Source organism: Hyperolius riggenbachi, chromosome 1 (genome assembly GCF_040937935.1).
Source record: "Hyperolius riggenbachi isolate aHypRig1 chromosome 1, aHypRig1.pri, whole genome shotgun sequence".
Lineage (NCBI taxonomy): Eukaryota > Metazoa > Chordata > Amphibia > Anura > Hyperoliidae > Hyperolius > Hyperolius riggenbachi.
Window position 1 is genome coordinate 343,219,649 of NC_090646.1, and position 15,364 is coordinate 343,235,012.

Below are 15,364 nucleotides of genomic sequence, written 5' to 3' on the forward strand. Positions count from 1 at the left end.
CATTGGACCGCTGACACATTGCTTACAAGCTCTGCTCTACAAGCCAGGGGACACAGGTAGTCTTGAGCAGCGCACTCTGCACACCATGTTGCAGGGGATGCGAGGCATGGACACAGCAGGGAGCCAGCTGCCAAGAGCAAGATCACTAGTGCAACATCCTTATGCTCCTCTGCCAGTAACAAAACCTGCTTTACCATCTGTTTGCTCCACTGACTCGCATATAAGCCTAGGGGGTAACTTTTCAGCACATTTTATGTGCTGAAAAATTATACTTATACACGAGTATATACGATAGTCACTATAAATAACATAATGACAAAAACAAGACAAATTTATATTGTGCTTTTCTCCTGGCAGACTCAAAACATCAGCTGCTGCCACTAGGAGGCGATCTGTAGGCAGTAGCATTGTTAGGGAGTCTTGCCTGAGGTCTCCTACTGAAAAAAAATTATATATGCTCACGCACACATACTAATAAAGGGTGCTTATTTCTCAAAATGAAATAAACCAATCAAAAAAACAGCTGCTGCAATAAAGCAGTCACCATATTTTTTAAATTGAATTTACATATCTGATTGTGTCTATATATTTGTAGACAGGAATCTTTTATATTCTGTTAGTTAGAATGATGTAGATTTATTTGGGAGGTACGCTGCAGGAGCAATAAATCGACAAGGAAATTAAAACTTTCAGAGAGAACAAGTGACAACTGTGAACTGTAATAACTATGATATGTTATAAAAGCTTGTGATCTTGTTCCCTGCAAGCAACACATAACATGGCAATATAACTAAGGTATTAGTGAGGACTCCTTTCTCTGAGAGTGTGGGATAACTCATAGTTGGTATGCATCTTTAAGAACAATATCCTTTCTGGGGAGACATAAGAACCCTGGTTGGGCAAGGTTTTGGTAGTATTGTGGTTACACATGAAACCTGGCTTATGTATAAAACTAACACTTATATTGTTATAATTAGCAGCCTGTGATTGCTTAACTATCTAGTCATTTTAAAGAGACTAGAGAAGTTTCATCCTCATTTCTTCTATCCTATAAGTTCCAATACCTGTTCTAATGTGCTCTAACTGCAGCCTTTCCTACTTGCACAGTGGCTGTATTATCTCTGTTATATAATCTAATCTTCTCTCCTCTGTCCGGCAGAGGCAGTCAAGCTGGAATGTGCTGTGCTGCTTGTGATTGGATAGAAGCTATACACACCCTCTCCAGGCCCCCTGCACACTCTGTATGACTCACACACTGAGCTCTTCCCAGCCTATCACTTGCTATGTCTTTTGTTTGTAAACACTGCATAAAAATGACAATTACAAGCCAGGGTTGCAGCAGGGAGTGGCAGAAACAGCACAGAGGGGCCCAGGAGAACATAATGAATAGAATGGTATGCTTTTTATTGTAAGAATTTTAGAGTACAGATTCTCTTTAATATTGTACTTGCAGTCCTTAGAATCCATAAAACGTACCTGAGAAGAAACATTAAGATAATAATCAGTTCTTTAATTTCTTCCTTTCATGCTATATCTTGGCATTGACCAAGCAATGGTACAGTAGACTTTCTCTGTTCTCATATACAATTATAAGAAATCTCACTAGCCCAACCCATAAGTGTCTAGATAATAGTGTTATAGGCATTGCAGAGCCTGTGAAAGCAGTAAAGCCAGAGAATGAAGTATTAAACGCAATATTTGGTTGAAGGCTGAGTAAATTGTACTATTGACATCTAGTGGCGCAAAGTGAAAACTGCTGTTCTGTTATCTGTAGAATAACTCAAGGGTTTTTTTTAACAGAGACTTTGGGTATCATTCATAAAAGTGTTGTCGGTAATGAGAATCAGTGCGGGAAAACACTGCTGTCGGTATTTTAGACTTCTGTGTGGTCATTCATGAAAAAGTGCACAGTTGCGATAGCAGTGCGGAGATTTCCCGAACTAGGCAGGCGGTAGGCTTGCGGAAACGCAGGAAGCTGCCAGGTTGATGCATTTCTCCGTGTTCCGCTCTACTGCAGCTGCCTGGGAGGTCTGTGTCTCCATTAACTCAGCATGGTTCTCACCACATCCAAGGGAGCGGTATTTCCCATCCTCATACCGCTTGCGGTAATATTTATGAATTGACATTTTGTTACATTTTTTACGATAATCACCGCACAAGGCGGTGATTTATCGCTCTGCTTGGTAATGTCCGCTTTTCATGTGGAAAGAGCCTTTATGAATGGAGATTTTGCTAAGTGTTCGGTAAAGTCAGCTGTTTTCAGCATTTCCGCATGCGGTAATGCTTTATGAATGATACCCTTTTGTATTAAAATGTTAAAGCCAACAAACAGCAAATAACCCAGAGTGCATTCAGGGTCAGGAGTAGTAAAATATAGTCACATAATTAGCATAATGTACCAGATTATCGCAGGAAAGAATAACTCAAGGTTAAGTTTTAATATCAAGCCCTAGTTATAATAGTCTTATGTAGTATGTGATCAGTTAGGGCAATATTCCAAGCAGCATTGTCTTATTGGGAACAACAGGTGTTTATTTAATATGGAAGACAGCAATCTGCCAAGTGTCAGCCACCATCCTTCTCTTTATTTAGAATAAGGTAGAGATGGACCCCTTCTCCTAGTCAGCCTTGTCTTCCAGATCCTGTCTGGTCAGTGTGGCCTAGGTAATAACTGGGGAAGTGGAATGTGAACATTGACCAAACAGAGGATTACATTACCTTCCTCCACAGTCTATTATTGATTGGGCTTTTCTGTTAATTTGGAAGTGCAGCCCATATGGCGTGGCTGACTACAGTGGCACAGTGCATGCACCTCGCAATCAGTCTTTTGATAGCGTAAAGTGCACCCACGTTCACTGGAATTGAGCCTTGGAAGTGGCAAACAGCTTCTTAAAGAGAACCTGTACTGAGTAAAATTATTTAAAATAAACACATGAGGTAACTTCAAATGAACATTACATAGTTACCTTGCCATCAGTTCCTCTCAGAAGCTCACCATTTTCTTCTGACAATAATCCCTTCCAGTTCTGACAAGATTTTGTCAGAACTGAAATATATCAGTTGCTGTCAGTTATGTCAGTTGCTGTCAGTTACAGCTGAGAGGAGAACTGATGTGTCTAAGTTTCCCTATGGCTCAAGTGGGCGATGTTACAGTTTAACTGTGTGCTGACCATAAAGCTGTTATGGGGTAATGGCCATTTTCAAAATGTAGGACGGAGAATTCCATTGATAACAGTGGACAGACAGGAGAGGAGAAAGAGATTGAGTAGTAGTCTACACAGGAGAGAAGTATGACTTGTGTATGCTTATTTTGACTTTTAATTTTCAGTTCAGGTTTTCTTTAAAGACTTTCTGAATTTGACTCCAGTGATGCCAAGGATCTCCGCTTTTTAAAGATTTCTACCATGGCAAAAGTGCCAGAATAAGTGTTTTTTTTTTTGTTTTTTTTTGCTGGGGGGGGGGGGGGGGTGCTCTGCTTTCTTGAATTCAGTTGCATTTTTCAATTTCAGTGACAAATGTTATTTGTTGATTTAAGTAATGATTAGGCGACTTATTTCTTTATAGATATGGCAATTGTTTTCTATTTCTGATAATTATTGGCAGTTGAGGTGATCACAGGAATCAAAGTGGTAGCAATTTTAAGCAGTCACTTTTATAAATATGGCGATCTGCTAAAGTGTCCACACTTTATAAATGAGGCAATCAACTCATCAAATGCCCCCCCCCCCCCCCCCCCCCCCACAGATTCAGCGCAAAAAAAAAAAAAAAAAGGAAACATCTAAAGGAATGCTGGGCCTGCCTCCTTTATAGTAACTCTGTATCTGCACAGAGAAAATGTACCAACTCAGGCAGCACCGCTAGTTTAGTGCGGGAATTCCCCGACCTTTCATCGCAAGTGTAAACTTTTTTTATGAATTAGTACACAAGTCTAAAATACTGATGCAGTGTTTTCCCTCCAAGATTTTTTTCCCGCATATGTATTATGAATAGAGCCCATTGTCACATTTCTGTGAAATCCTCAAAAGTAACTGACACTGGACGAGATCCTTGTTAAAGCCATACAAAAAAAAGGTTGTGCTAGCCTACAGATGGCAATAATTCAGTTATAGTTATTTATTTTTTTACATTTTTTACTTTATACAGTACTTTGTAATAAATAATTTTTTATAATTGTGGAACGAATCATCTGAATTTCCATTAATCATTGTGTGGAAATTCACTTTGATATGAGTGCCTTGGAATACAAGCATGTTTCTGAAACAAATTATGCTCGCAAAGCAAGATTCTACTGTTTGTGTGCAGGGCTGTGGAGTCGGAGCAATATTGGGTGCCTGGAGTCGGTGTCGGGAAAAAAATGCACTGACTCCTAATGAATTTGTAACTGTAATTAAAATAGAAAATATGATAAAATGTTCTATTTCTCAGATAATAGTCATTAAAAATAATGTGTATATATACAGTAATAGCTGTGCTCAGTCCACAAAAATGAAATAAACCAATCAAAATTAGTTACTTGTGCTGCTTCAATAAAGCAGTCCCCGTATTTTTAAAGTCAGATATACATATCTGATTGTGAATGTACAGTATATCTGATGTGTACACAGGAATCTTATATATACTAAATAACGTCTATGCTGTAAGAATAAAGCCTGATGTGTAGCCAAGTCACTAATAGAGATGGTCAATGAGATGATAATTCTGCGCTGATGCTGGTTTATGCAAATGTATGCACTCTCTTTGCTCATGAAATCAAATAATTTGATATGTTAAAATTTGGTTTGGTGACTACACATTAAAGGGTACCTGAGACAGATGAAAAGAAAAGTGTTAGACATACCTGGGGCTTCTTCCAGCCCCCTTCAGGCTAATCAGTCCCTCGCTGTCCACCTCCACCAACTGGATCTTCTGCTATGAGTCCTGGTAATTCAGCCAGTCAGGACAGTCTGGCTACGTGCCACTTCCACAGCCAGGAGCATTCTGCACCTGCGCAATAGTGCTGTGCAAGTGTACGCTCCCGGCGGCAGAGTGTGTGCATGCGCACTACACCAGACTGGCTCAAGTACCTGGACTCATAGCAGAAGATCCAGGTGGCGGAGGAGGACAGCGAGGGACTGATTAGCCTGAAGGGGGTTGGAGGAAGCCCCAGGTATGTATAAAACTTTAATTTCATCTGTCTCAGGTTTACTTTGTTACACAGTAGTACTATACTCTGCATATGCACTCCCCACAGAGCTGCAGGGAATCCACTGAGAATGTTGTGCACATTGAACAGAGGTGTTGACTATCCCCCATAAACCTGGTTTAGATTGTGCTTGAAGAATGTGTAATAGAGGAAGAATCTCCTCATTCCCCTGTAGAGTACCTGCACATCATTCTTACATGTACCCACGGTTACGTTGCCTAGGGCCTTATAGATGTTCTTTGTTCCGGTTTGTACCTTTTACAAGTACTCTTACCAAGGACTAGTTTTAGTCTAAAGGGAATAAATATAGTAGTCTACATATCCTTCTCACTTCAGTTGTCTTGTAAAATTCCTAAGCGTTGGCAGTTAAGAGACGAATTTCACGTTACATACTGTTAATCAACAAAATTGTAATATGCAAATTAGGAGTCAGTCGGTGGAATCCTAAACTGAGGAGTCGGAGTCAGTGGATTTTTGGACCGACTCCCCAGCCCTGTTTGTGTGTATACATCATTTCTTTTTTTTCAGTCACTTTTTTTTACTTGAAGGAGAAATTTTACTTAAGGGAAACCTGAACAAACTTAGAGTTTCACTTACCTGGGGCTTCAGCCAGCCCCCTGCAGCCGCGCCGTCACAGAATGATCCTCCGGTCCCCTACCGCAGCTAAGTTTCATTACCGTTGCCTTGGCCACGCGTGTGCTCGTTCGTGCTCCTGTCGCCAGGAGCGTCCTATGCAGGCGCAAGCACAGTGACCATCGACTTGCAAGTCAGCGCCGGCACAGGGCAGCTGCAGGGGGCTGGCAGAAGCCCCAGGTAAGTGAAACTGATTTTTATTTTATTTTTATATTTTTTAAGTTTGTTCAGGGGATCTGAAGTGAAAATAAACTTATGATGATGTGTATGTGTAATAGAGCTAAGGAAAAAAACATTAGCAGCACAGATATTGTTTCCAATACAGGAAGAGTTAAGAGACTTCAGTTGTTTATGCAAAAGAGCTTATCTGAGCTGCAGAACCAATTTTGTTCACTGCTTTCTGGAGCTTTTATATATCATACAGCCAGAGACAGATATTCGGCAGATAGATTTTCGGCAGATAGATGGTTTGATAATTTCCGACATGTCCAATCTTGCTTTCGATCGTTTTACTGCTTGATTTCTCATAGAAGTGAATGGAAATTGATAAGAAAAGAGAATCGAGCGGAAAAACTAATCAAAAATCGATCGAATGGAAAAGCGACCGAAAAAAACGCATTATGTATTCACAGCATTAGATAACATTTTGTACTCCTGGGAAATTGAAAGTGTCATTAGCTCTGCTTGTGTTATAGTTTAAAATACAGAGTGTGGCTTGTAAGTGCAAATATTAGAGAATTTTGTATTGTTAATAAAAAAAGCTACATATCTAAAAATTAAAACCATTTTATTTGGCACTAATGTTCTATCAATAATCAGTACTACACGTAGAAATCGTTACATCCATTTTTTTTTTATTTTTTTTTTTCACTTTAGTTTCAAAAAAGTGAAAGGAATTGAAGATGCCATTGCTGACTGCAGTGCTGTACTTTTGCCTCTAACACTTTGAGTTTGTGGCTCGGGTGTTCTGTCACCACCAACGACATTCAATTACTGAAGCCAAAAGACCAGCTTGGGGGCCAGCCAACATTTTTTTTTTTTTTTTTTGCAGAAATAAAATTATCATCCTTCCTTAAGGTTTTGTTTTGTAAAATTAGTTTTGTGTTTCTGATTGCATTGAGATGGAAGCCTTGGCACTAAATATATTCAAGAGCATGTAGGTTGAAATATAGAAATATTTATACCTCTTTGTAAGTTATGATCGAATCAGCAGTAAATCACCGCTCGCCCATAAATTTGAATTATTGTGGAACTCCACGCCCCCCTATAGGCAAAGCCAGTGTGGCTGTATTTGCTCAAAGTGTTTCCAAAGCTCTGTGGCCCCCCCCAGCTCAGCAGCCACCATACCATACCATACCATGGCTGCCAAACTAGGGGCGGGCCAAGGCAACACACGTTGGGCTGGCCACAGAGCTTTGGAAACATGCTGGTTTTGCTGATGGGGGGGGGGGGGGGGGGCACAGTTTTACAGTAGTTCTGATTTTACAGGTGAGCTTGGGAGTTAATTCCCCTAGCATCCGGTAACTCTAGCATAACTTATAAAGAGGTTTAAATTGTACATGTATTGTATATTTTAACATAGGTTGTCTTTTACTGCATGATATGGAACAATGTAATGCTACAGAGTGCTCTGTGAAATGTCATTTTATTTGTAAGTGGATTTAAAAGACCACTATTGCAAAAAATTGGCAAATTGAAAAAGCATTTGTAAAGACTTCATTTCTCCCAGTGTAATATGCACCATACATTACTTTTCTCCTATTCCACTGTCACTTAGGGCTGGTGCACACCGAGCGGCTTTTTGGGCGTTTTCAGATCCGCTTGCGGCTGCGGATCTGCTTGGTCAATGTATCTCAATGGGGTGGTGCACACCAGAGCGGCAGGCGTTTTGCAGAAACGAAAAATGCCTGGGTGAGGCATTTTTTGGATTTCGGATGCGTTTCTGCCTCAATGTTAAGTATAGGAAAAACGCAAACCGCTCTGAAAAACGCCTGTTCAGAGCGGTTTTGCAGGCGTTTTTGTTACAGAAGCTGTTCAGTAACAGCTTTACTGTAACAATATATGAAATCTACTATACTGAAAACCGCAGCAGCAATCCGCAAAACGCTAGCAAAACGCCTCATAAAAATAAAAAAAAGCGTTTAAAAATCTGCTAGCATTTTGCGGATCTGCTAGCGGGTTTTGGTGTGCACCAGCCCTTACAGTAGGTAGCAAAAATCTGTCAGGTTTTGGACTAGTCCATATGTTTTGGACTAGCCTATCTCTCCATGGGGGAGTCTCAGTATTTCCTTTATTCTTTACAAAAGCACTCTATGAAAAGGATCTATACAGAGATGCTGACCAGCCTTCCTACCCTTTACACGCTATTTTGGCAGTTGAACTGAACAACTGCTACTCTGTAAATGCTTTTGAAATTAAAGAAAACCCTGAAAATCCCCCATAAGGAGATGGACTAGCGCTGACTAGAGCTGTCAGATTTTTTTACAGCCTAATGTAAGTAACAGGAAGATGGGAAACTAAAAGTAAATTATAGAGTGGAACAAATGTACTATCTATATAAGCACACGCACACACGTTTGTTTTCAAATGCATGACCATGCAAGGTATAGTCAGCGTGCCAGTCTCAAGAAAATGTGGTGTTCCTGTTGAAGGATTAAGGGTATTTCACAGATTAGCTGATCTATATATATATTTTTTTGTCATTCCAATAGGCTCTGTTAGTTCTTTTCATCCTTGCTTACATCCATATTGCATTCTCACGATCTCCTATCAACTGCTTGGAGCATGTACGAGATAAGTGGCCCAGAGATGGAATTCTGAGAGTGGAAATCCAATTGAATTCAAGTCGGGCACCTATATTCCTACAGTTCTATGACAGTGACACCTTCCCTGGGTTGGTAAAGGAGCCTCTTTCAGATGAAGAGTCAGAAGAAGATGAAGAGGAGATGAATGTGGAAACCTACCAGAATAGCTCTATCAAGGTATGAGATTATAAAAAAAAAGCATAACTAAGTGGCAACATGTTGCGCAGTGATGAATAGCAAATTAGTCAGGCTTGTAGATTAGAAATAAAAAGCAATCCATCACAAAAAAGGCACAAGACGTATAAGGACTTCTCCATCAGGTGTGTTTAAGACGTGAGTCTGTTTCTTTAGTATGTATTCATTCAGCTTCATAAGGTATGCAGCTGGAACCTTCACCTGCAATCCAGAAGTTTGTTTGTTGGCTGGGGAACATCCTGGAATTTGGTGTACCTAAACAGTATTTTAGTAATCACATTTTTTTTCTTGGCCTGTTTAGGGGGGTTATTTTTCCATAATTGTTTTTGGAATACCTTTTTATCTGGACATATTTTATCAAAATAGTCCTCAACTGACAGCTGAGTTGCTTTGCTTGAGGTATAGACCAAATTAAAGGTAGGGGTTGAAAATGGACCAGTCAGATCCAACCAAGGTTTAAATTGATTTGTCCACTTTAACGCCACATATGTTTGCATACAAAATTTATATAATCTTGCATGAACTCAGAAATATTTGCATCTCATTGATCATCCCTACTTTAAAATTGCCTTTCTTCTCTGTAGTGTCTGTGCTGCATTAAGTGGTGTTGGTAAAATACTGTAAATTATGAATTGTTGCGAAGGATCTTTTCAGTATGTTAAATAATGCATTCAGCTGAAACCTCCAGCCAGTGATAGAAGCTGCCATTATTTGACTGTCAGATGCAGTGAGATTTCTGATGCTAGACCTCTCACTGTAGCTCTCCTTCTCTAAGGTTGGAGAACAGGAGGATAGGTCATCCAGCAAATCTGGACTGGGTTTGTAAAAGTTTATATCAAACTACAGCTAAGACTGGTGAAAGGTTAATAAGATAGTAGTCATAAGATTGAGATAGCAAATGCACATGTGGATTGCAAAATCTTTATAATAAATCCAGGATGTCCTTGATTTAAATTGTAGACTCTAACCCCAAATGTAGTAATACATTAAACTGATTTCATGAGCAAAGTGAAATTGGAAATCATGTGAAATTGGTCCAGGAGCTAACAATTTTTATGAAGTTTACACTCAAATGTAATGGGCTAAAAATACATATCAACATGTCTGAATGTTAGTTTGCATAATGGCTCAGCTGGACATTGCAGCAGTAACACAACTACGCATCAGGCTTTTTTTCTACAGCAATTATGTTGTACATTATAATTATAATAATAATAATAATTGCAGTATTTGTATAGCGCCTTTCTCCTGGCTGACTCAAAGCACTTGCGAGGCAGCCACTAGAGCGCACTCAGTAGGCAGTAGCAGTGTTAAGGAGACTTGCCCAAGAAACTCCTTACTGAAATAGAAAAAATAGATACCTGCGCCCTTACTTTTTTAAAATAAAGTACTTTAATAGAACAATAAAATAGCCCATAAAACGTACTGCATATGACCCAAATGCATAACGGAACTCCGGCGTGGTCTGCCGGAGGTTCAGGTGACGTCACCACAAGTTTGCAGCCAATCAGCTTACTAGTTTCGGTGGGTCTGCCCACCTTCTTCAGAGCCCGTTTTTGGAAAAATTGAAGTTTTGCTGCTTTACTGCTTATACGGAATTCCGTTTGATGTTGGAAGTATGGGAATGATTCAATAGTGCACTATTGACATACAGGTGTATTGCCATCAGAGAAGACCTTTGAGGAGTGTTGGATACTGAGTGACAGTTGAGGTCTGTATGATTGTGTGCATGAAGTGTCATATGCAGTACGTTTTATGGGCTATTTTATTGTTCTATTAAAGTACTTTATTTTAAAAAAGTAAGGGCGCAGGTATCTATTTTTTCTATTTACTTGTATTTTGGTGGGGATGAGAGTGAACCCTTTGAATACTGTTGCAGCCCGGTAGAATTCAAGATCAGCGCCAGAACCTGTTATTTATCTCCTTACTGAAATAGGTGCTGGCTTACTGTTATGCATCAGATGTTCCTGTGTACACACTGGGGGAGTGCACCTGGCCGCGCCGTGCATGTGCAACGAAGCGGGAGACCGGAGCCACCCAGGGAGACCGTGAAGGACAAGCGGCCTTAAAGGGGACCTAAACTGAGAGGGATATGGATGTTTACTTTTAAACAATACCAGTTGCTTGGCAATCCTGCTGATCTATGTTGCTGCAGTAGTGGCTGAATCACACACCTGAAACGGGCATGCAGCTAATCCAGTCTGACTTCAGTTAGAGCACCTGATCTGCATGCTTATTGAGGGGCTGAGGCTAAAAGTTTTAGAGACACAGGATCAGCAGGAGAGTCAGGCAACTAGTATTTTTTTTTTTTTTTTTTTTTTTTAAAGGGAAAATCCATTTCCTTCTCAGTTTAGGTTTCCTCTAAGGGGCTTTAGGAAACTCCAGGTAAGTATGGTACCTGAGACGTTTCTCATCTCAGGTACACTTTAATATGAATTTGCCTTCTTAAAGGAAAGGTATGAGCAATGAAAAAAAAATCCACTTACCTGTGGCTTCTTCCAGCCCACTGCTTACGTCCTGTGCCCTTGCCGCAGCTCTGGTGGCTCCCGGTACCCTCTGGTGGAGAAGCCGACCTCGCCATGTCATCTTCCAGGTCGGCTTCCCCTGCGCTCCAGTGTGCGGCTCACTGGTCGCGCTGACATCATCCAGACTGTACAGCACAGGCGCAGAACTACTGTGCCTGCGCAGTACAGTTCAGGTGACATCAGTGCGACTCGGAGAGCCGCTCACGCAGGCGCATTGGACTTCCTATGCCGGAGGGGACCCCGGCCACCAGCGGTGAGCAGAGCTGCGGCAAGGGCACGGCTGGCAGGGGCTGGAGGAAGGTAAGTGGATTGTTTTATTTTCAATGTTCTCGGATGTGTCCTTTAGGCTGCATTTCCACTTGTGTGGTGCAAATAGCCGCGGTAAAAATTTGCATGCGGATGCGAATTTCACATGCGGGTCTATGCGAATTTTCATGCGAATTCGCATGGATGACGATGTATGCGAATTTAACCATGGCAGTGCTGGTGTGCTTTTCCATTGTTTCTATGCAAATTCGCATGAAAATTTGCATACCCAAACCTCATGCGAATTTCCTAATAAATACATTGTATGCAATTCGCATAGCGGTATGCGAATTCTGATGGCTCTGCCATGCGAATTTTTTCTGCACAGAAAAACGCAAAGGAATCCTGACAAGTGGAAACAGTCCCATTCACTTGTATTGCTATGCGAATTTGCATGCGAAAAACTCATGCGAAATCGCGATAGTGGAAATGAGCCCTTAAAGTGGACCGGAACTCTTGCACAGGACTGAAGAAAAACATAGTGAAATGCACCCTGTATGTATTTACAGTTTAGCCTAGCCTGCCTAATTCCCCCTCATCTGTGTCTAATCACAAATTGTAATTTGATCTCTCCCCTGTGTCAGCTGACTGGCAAGGCAGATAAGCTCATTTGAAAGCACAGGATGTTAACAATGTCTGCTTCCATGAAAGCACAAATTAGAATCCCTGCAGATTTATGGTAGGATTTTTATCAGCTGTAACAAATGTTTCTCTTTAAAAGTTATTATGCTGTTGCGTACCTTTTAGGGCAGAGAGGAAGTTCTGAGTTCAGGTCCGCTTTAAAATAGAAAATATTTGTAAATCTGTTTTAAGTGAGCAAGAAAGATCAATGACTCATCACTGCTCAATATGCAAAATTATCTCTTTATAGCCCTAAAAGCCAGGCACACCCTTCCAGAACCTTTGGTGCAAATTAAGCCTATGGCGTTCACAAAGCCACACCAATCCAGTATGCAGCCGTTTTGGAGTTTCTGCTCCTCACCAGTGCATGGATTTATATGGCTCTGAGATTGGGCTGATTTTGAACAGTCGGTTACTGCTTTATTGCAGCAACACTAGTAGTAACTGTTTTTTTTTTTTATTTTAGTTTTTTTTTTTTTCTATGTTAAATATTTGAGGCAGTGAAAATGCATATGCAAGTTATGTATCATCACTATATTGTATGAGAAACAGAATATTTTATATATAGATTTATTTTAAATTACAGTTTAAACTTATTAGGAGTCAGTCTGCCTATTTTTAAGGACTCTGATTCCAGGTACTCAATAATTGCTTCTAACTGTGACTCCACAGCCCCTCCATAGTGCACTGTCATTCGAACTTTTCTCTGATATTTTGAAGAGGTCATGCAGTGGGGTATGGGCACAAAGAAATTATATTACAGAATTGTAAATGTTAATGAGATGTTCTGACTGCTGAACAATTTTTTGGGTTAATATCCCATCATTAAAATGAAACTCCACATTCCCTGAAAATTGCTACAGAGAAACATCAGAAATATCAGATGGTTTATTACATACTGTTAAAAAGTATCTTTCCCTTAAATTTTAGAGCAAGTGATGAATTTCCAAAACTGGTTGAGGGTGAGTTTTCTTTTCTTTGCCAGCCTGGAATCTGTACTCCTAGTGGGACACAGACTGCCTAGAAACTTCTCATCTTGCAGCACACAAGCTTGTCACGCATTTTGCACACCTGGACTAATCCACTGTCTTGGACATTCCCATATCAGTCTGTTATAAACCCCACGGATTGATAATGTTGCAGAGGTGAACTGAAATATTACTCCGTTAGGATTAAAAAAAAGGCATCCATCCATCAAGTTTTACCAGAAAAAAATTAATCAATACGTCCTGAACCTCACATCGCAGTTGATTCCGTGGAAAGTGAAAACCCTTTACAAGGCTTAGACCAAGTAAACTTAAAGTGTACCAGAGCTCTTAAATTAAAAAGATTTTATACATACCTGGGGCTTCCTCCAGCCCCATTCGCTCTGACGAGCAAAGAGCGCACTTCTCCTGCGTAGCGGGCCCCGACTGACGCCAGTGACAGGACCCGATTCCCGAAGCTGCGGGCAGGGAAGGACAGTGGTGTGGAAGCGATCAGAGCGAATGGGGCTTGAGGAAGCCCCAGGTATAAAATCTTAAAATAAAATCTTTTTAATTTAAGAGCTCCGAGTCCCTTTAAAGAGACACTGAAGCAAAAGAAACATTATGATATAACGAATTAGTTGTATCGTACGGATAATTACTAGAACATTAGTAGCAAAGAAAATATTCTCATATTTTTATTTTCAGTTATGTTTGTGATTTTTATAACATTGCATCATTCTCTAATATTTGCAGTTTACACACTACTCAGCATTCTAAATGATTTTACAGAGCAGGCCAGTGAACTTTTGATCTGCCCTCTGCAGAGAAAAAGAAAATCTAAAGACTGACAGTTGAGATGACAAGCTTCAGAAGACAGAGCTCTTTGTGACTTTGAAAGTCGTGGAGCTCAATGGCTCTTTTGCATAGATAACTGGAGTTTCTTAACTCTTCCTGTACTGGAAACCATATTAGACTCTGCTCCTAATGTTTTATTTCTTAGCTGTACTGCACATACAAATCATTATATCATAATTTTTTTTCCCCCTTCAGTGTCTCCTATAAGTCATGTAAAAAAAAAAATCAGTTTTACTTACCTTGGGCTTCTACCGGCCTCCTGCAGTTGCCCTGTGCCCGCGCTGGTGCTCAACTATCCTACAGTCCCCGGCCCAGTTTTGCTTTTGGCTACTAAGCCTGTTGTCAGCCATTGCAGCTGCACGGCCCTGAGTGCACGCAACGTCATTCGCACTCCCGACACCGGGAGCGTACTGCGCAGGTGCAATACTAGAAAATCTCTACTGCGCCTGCATAGGATCCTTCTAGCAGCAGGGAGGGAGGACGCGCGCAGCCAGGGCTGCACAGGAGTTGCGGCCAGTGACAGACTCTGACAACGAAGGCAAGACTGAGCCGCAGCAGGGGACTGCAGGATCATTGAGAGTACCGGCGCAGGCACAGGGTGACTATGGGGGGTCAGTAGAAGCATCAGGTAAGTAAAACTGGATTTTTTTTTACATGACATAACTATTCCTTTAAAAGAAAAATTCCTTCCCGGCTCATGATGGTCACCTAAAATCCCCAGATCAACTCTCCTGAGAATTGCCTGATAATTCTAGTCATGGGTGTCGTCAATGCAAGGAAAGCATATAAGCCCTCTTAAAATGCAAATATAGATCTTGCCATAACTCTTTCCTGTGGTAATGCATTCTACATTTTAACCATTCTTACTGTAAAGAATCTGTTCATAACCTCTTGTCCTACTTACACAGACCATGTCCCCTTGTCCTTTGCACAAGCCTAGGGCCAAGTGATTGCATTTTGTCAGCAGTGTTGGATAGTTTCACTTTCAAATTCACAGTTGGGTATCCCAAGTATGTGACGAGATTGGTGCACTTGCCCAGGTAGAAGGAAGCCTCTGTATAGTAGGTATGTATGCAGTTACATACTACAGCCACTTAGCGGTGCTAGACTGTAGAGGACAGCAGCACAGCCTGCAGGGAGGAAGAGCATTAAAGTAGCTGTAACAAAAGAAAGTTAGGCTTTACTTGGGGCTTCTTCCAGCCCCTAGAAGTCTATCTGGTCCAGTGCTGCAGTTCCGCTGCCCTCCAGGGTGCCACTGTCCCCTCTGTAAGATTG

The 15,364-nt window shown here is 40.9% G+C and overlaps 1 protein-coding gene across 4 annotated transcripts in view; it reads left to right on the forward strand.

The window, feature by feature from the left end:
• TMEM259 (transmembrane protein 259) overlaps nucleotides 1–15,364 on the forward strand; it is a 144,336-nt gene that overhangs the window by 9,544 nt on the left and 119,428 nt on the right. For all 4 annotated transcript variants that reach the window (XM_068234038.1, XM_068234037.1, XM_068234035.1 and 1 more), the window contains one exon: nucleotides 8,527–8,796. In XM_068234038.1, the coding sequence (XP_068090139.1) occupies nucleotides 8,527–8,796 (270 nt within the window). The remainder of the gene's footprint in view (nucleotides 1–8,526; nucleotides 8,797–15,364) is intronic.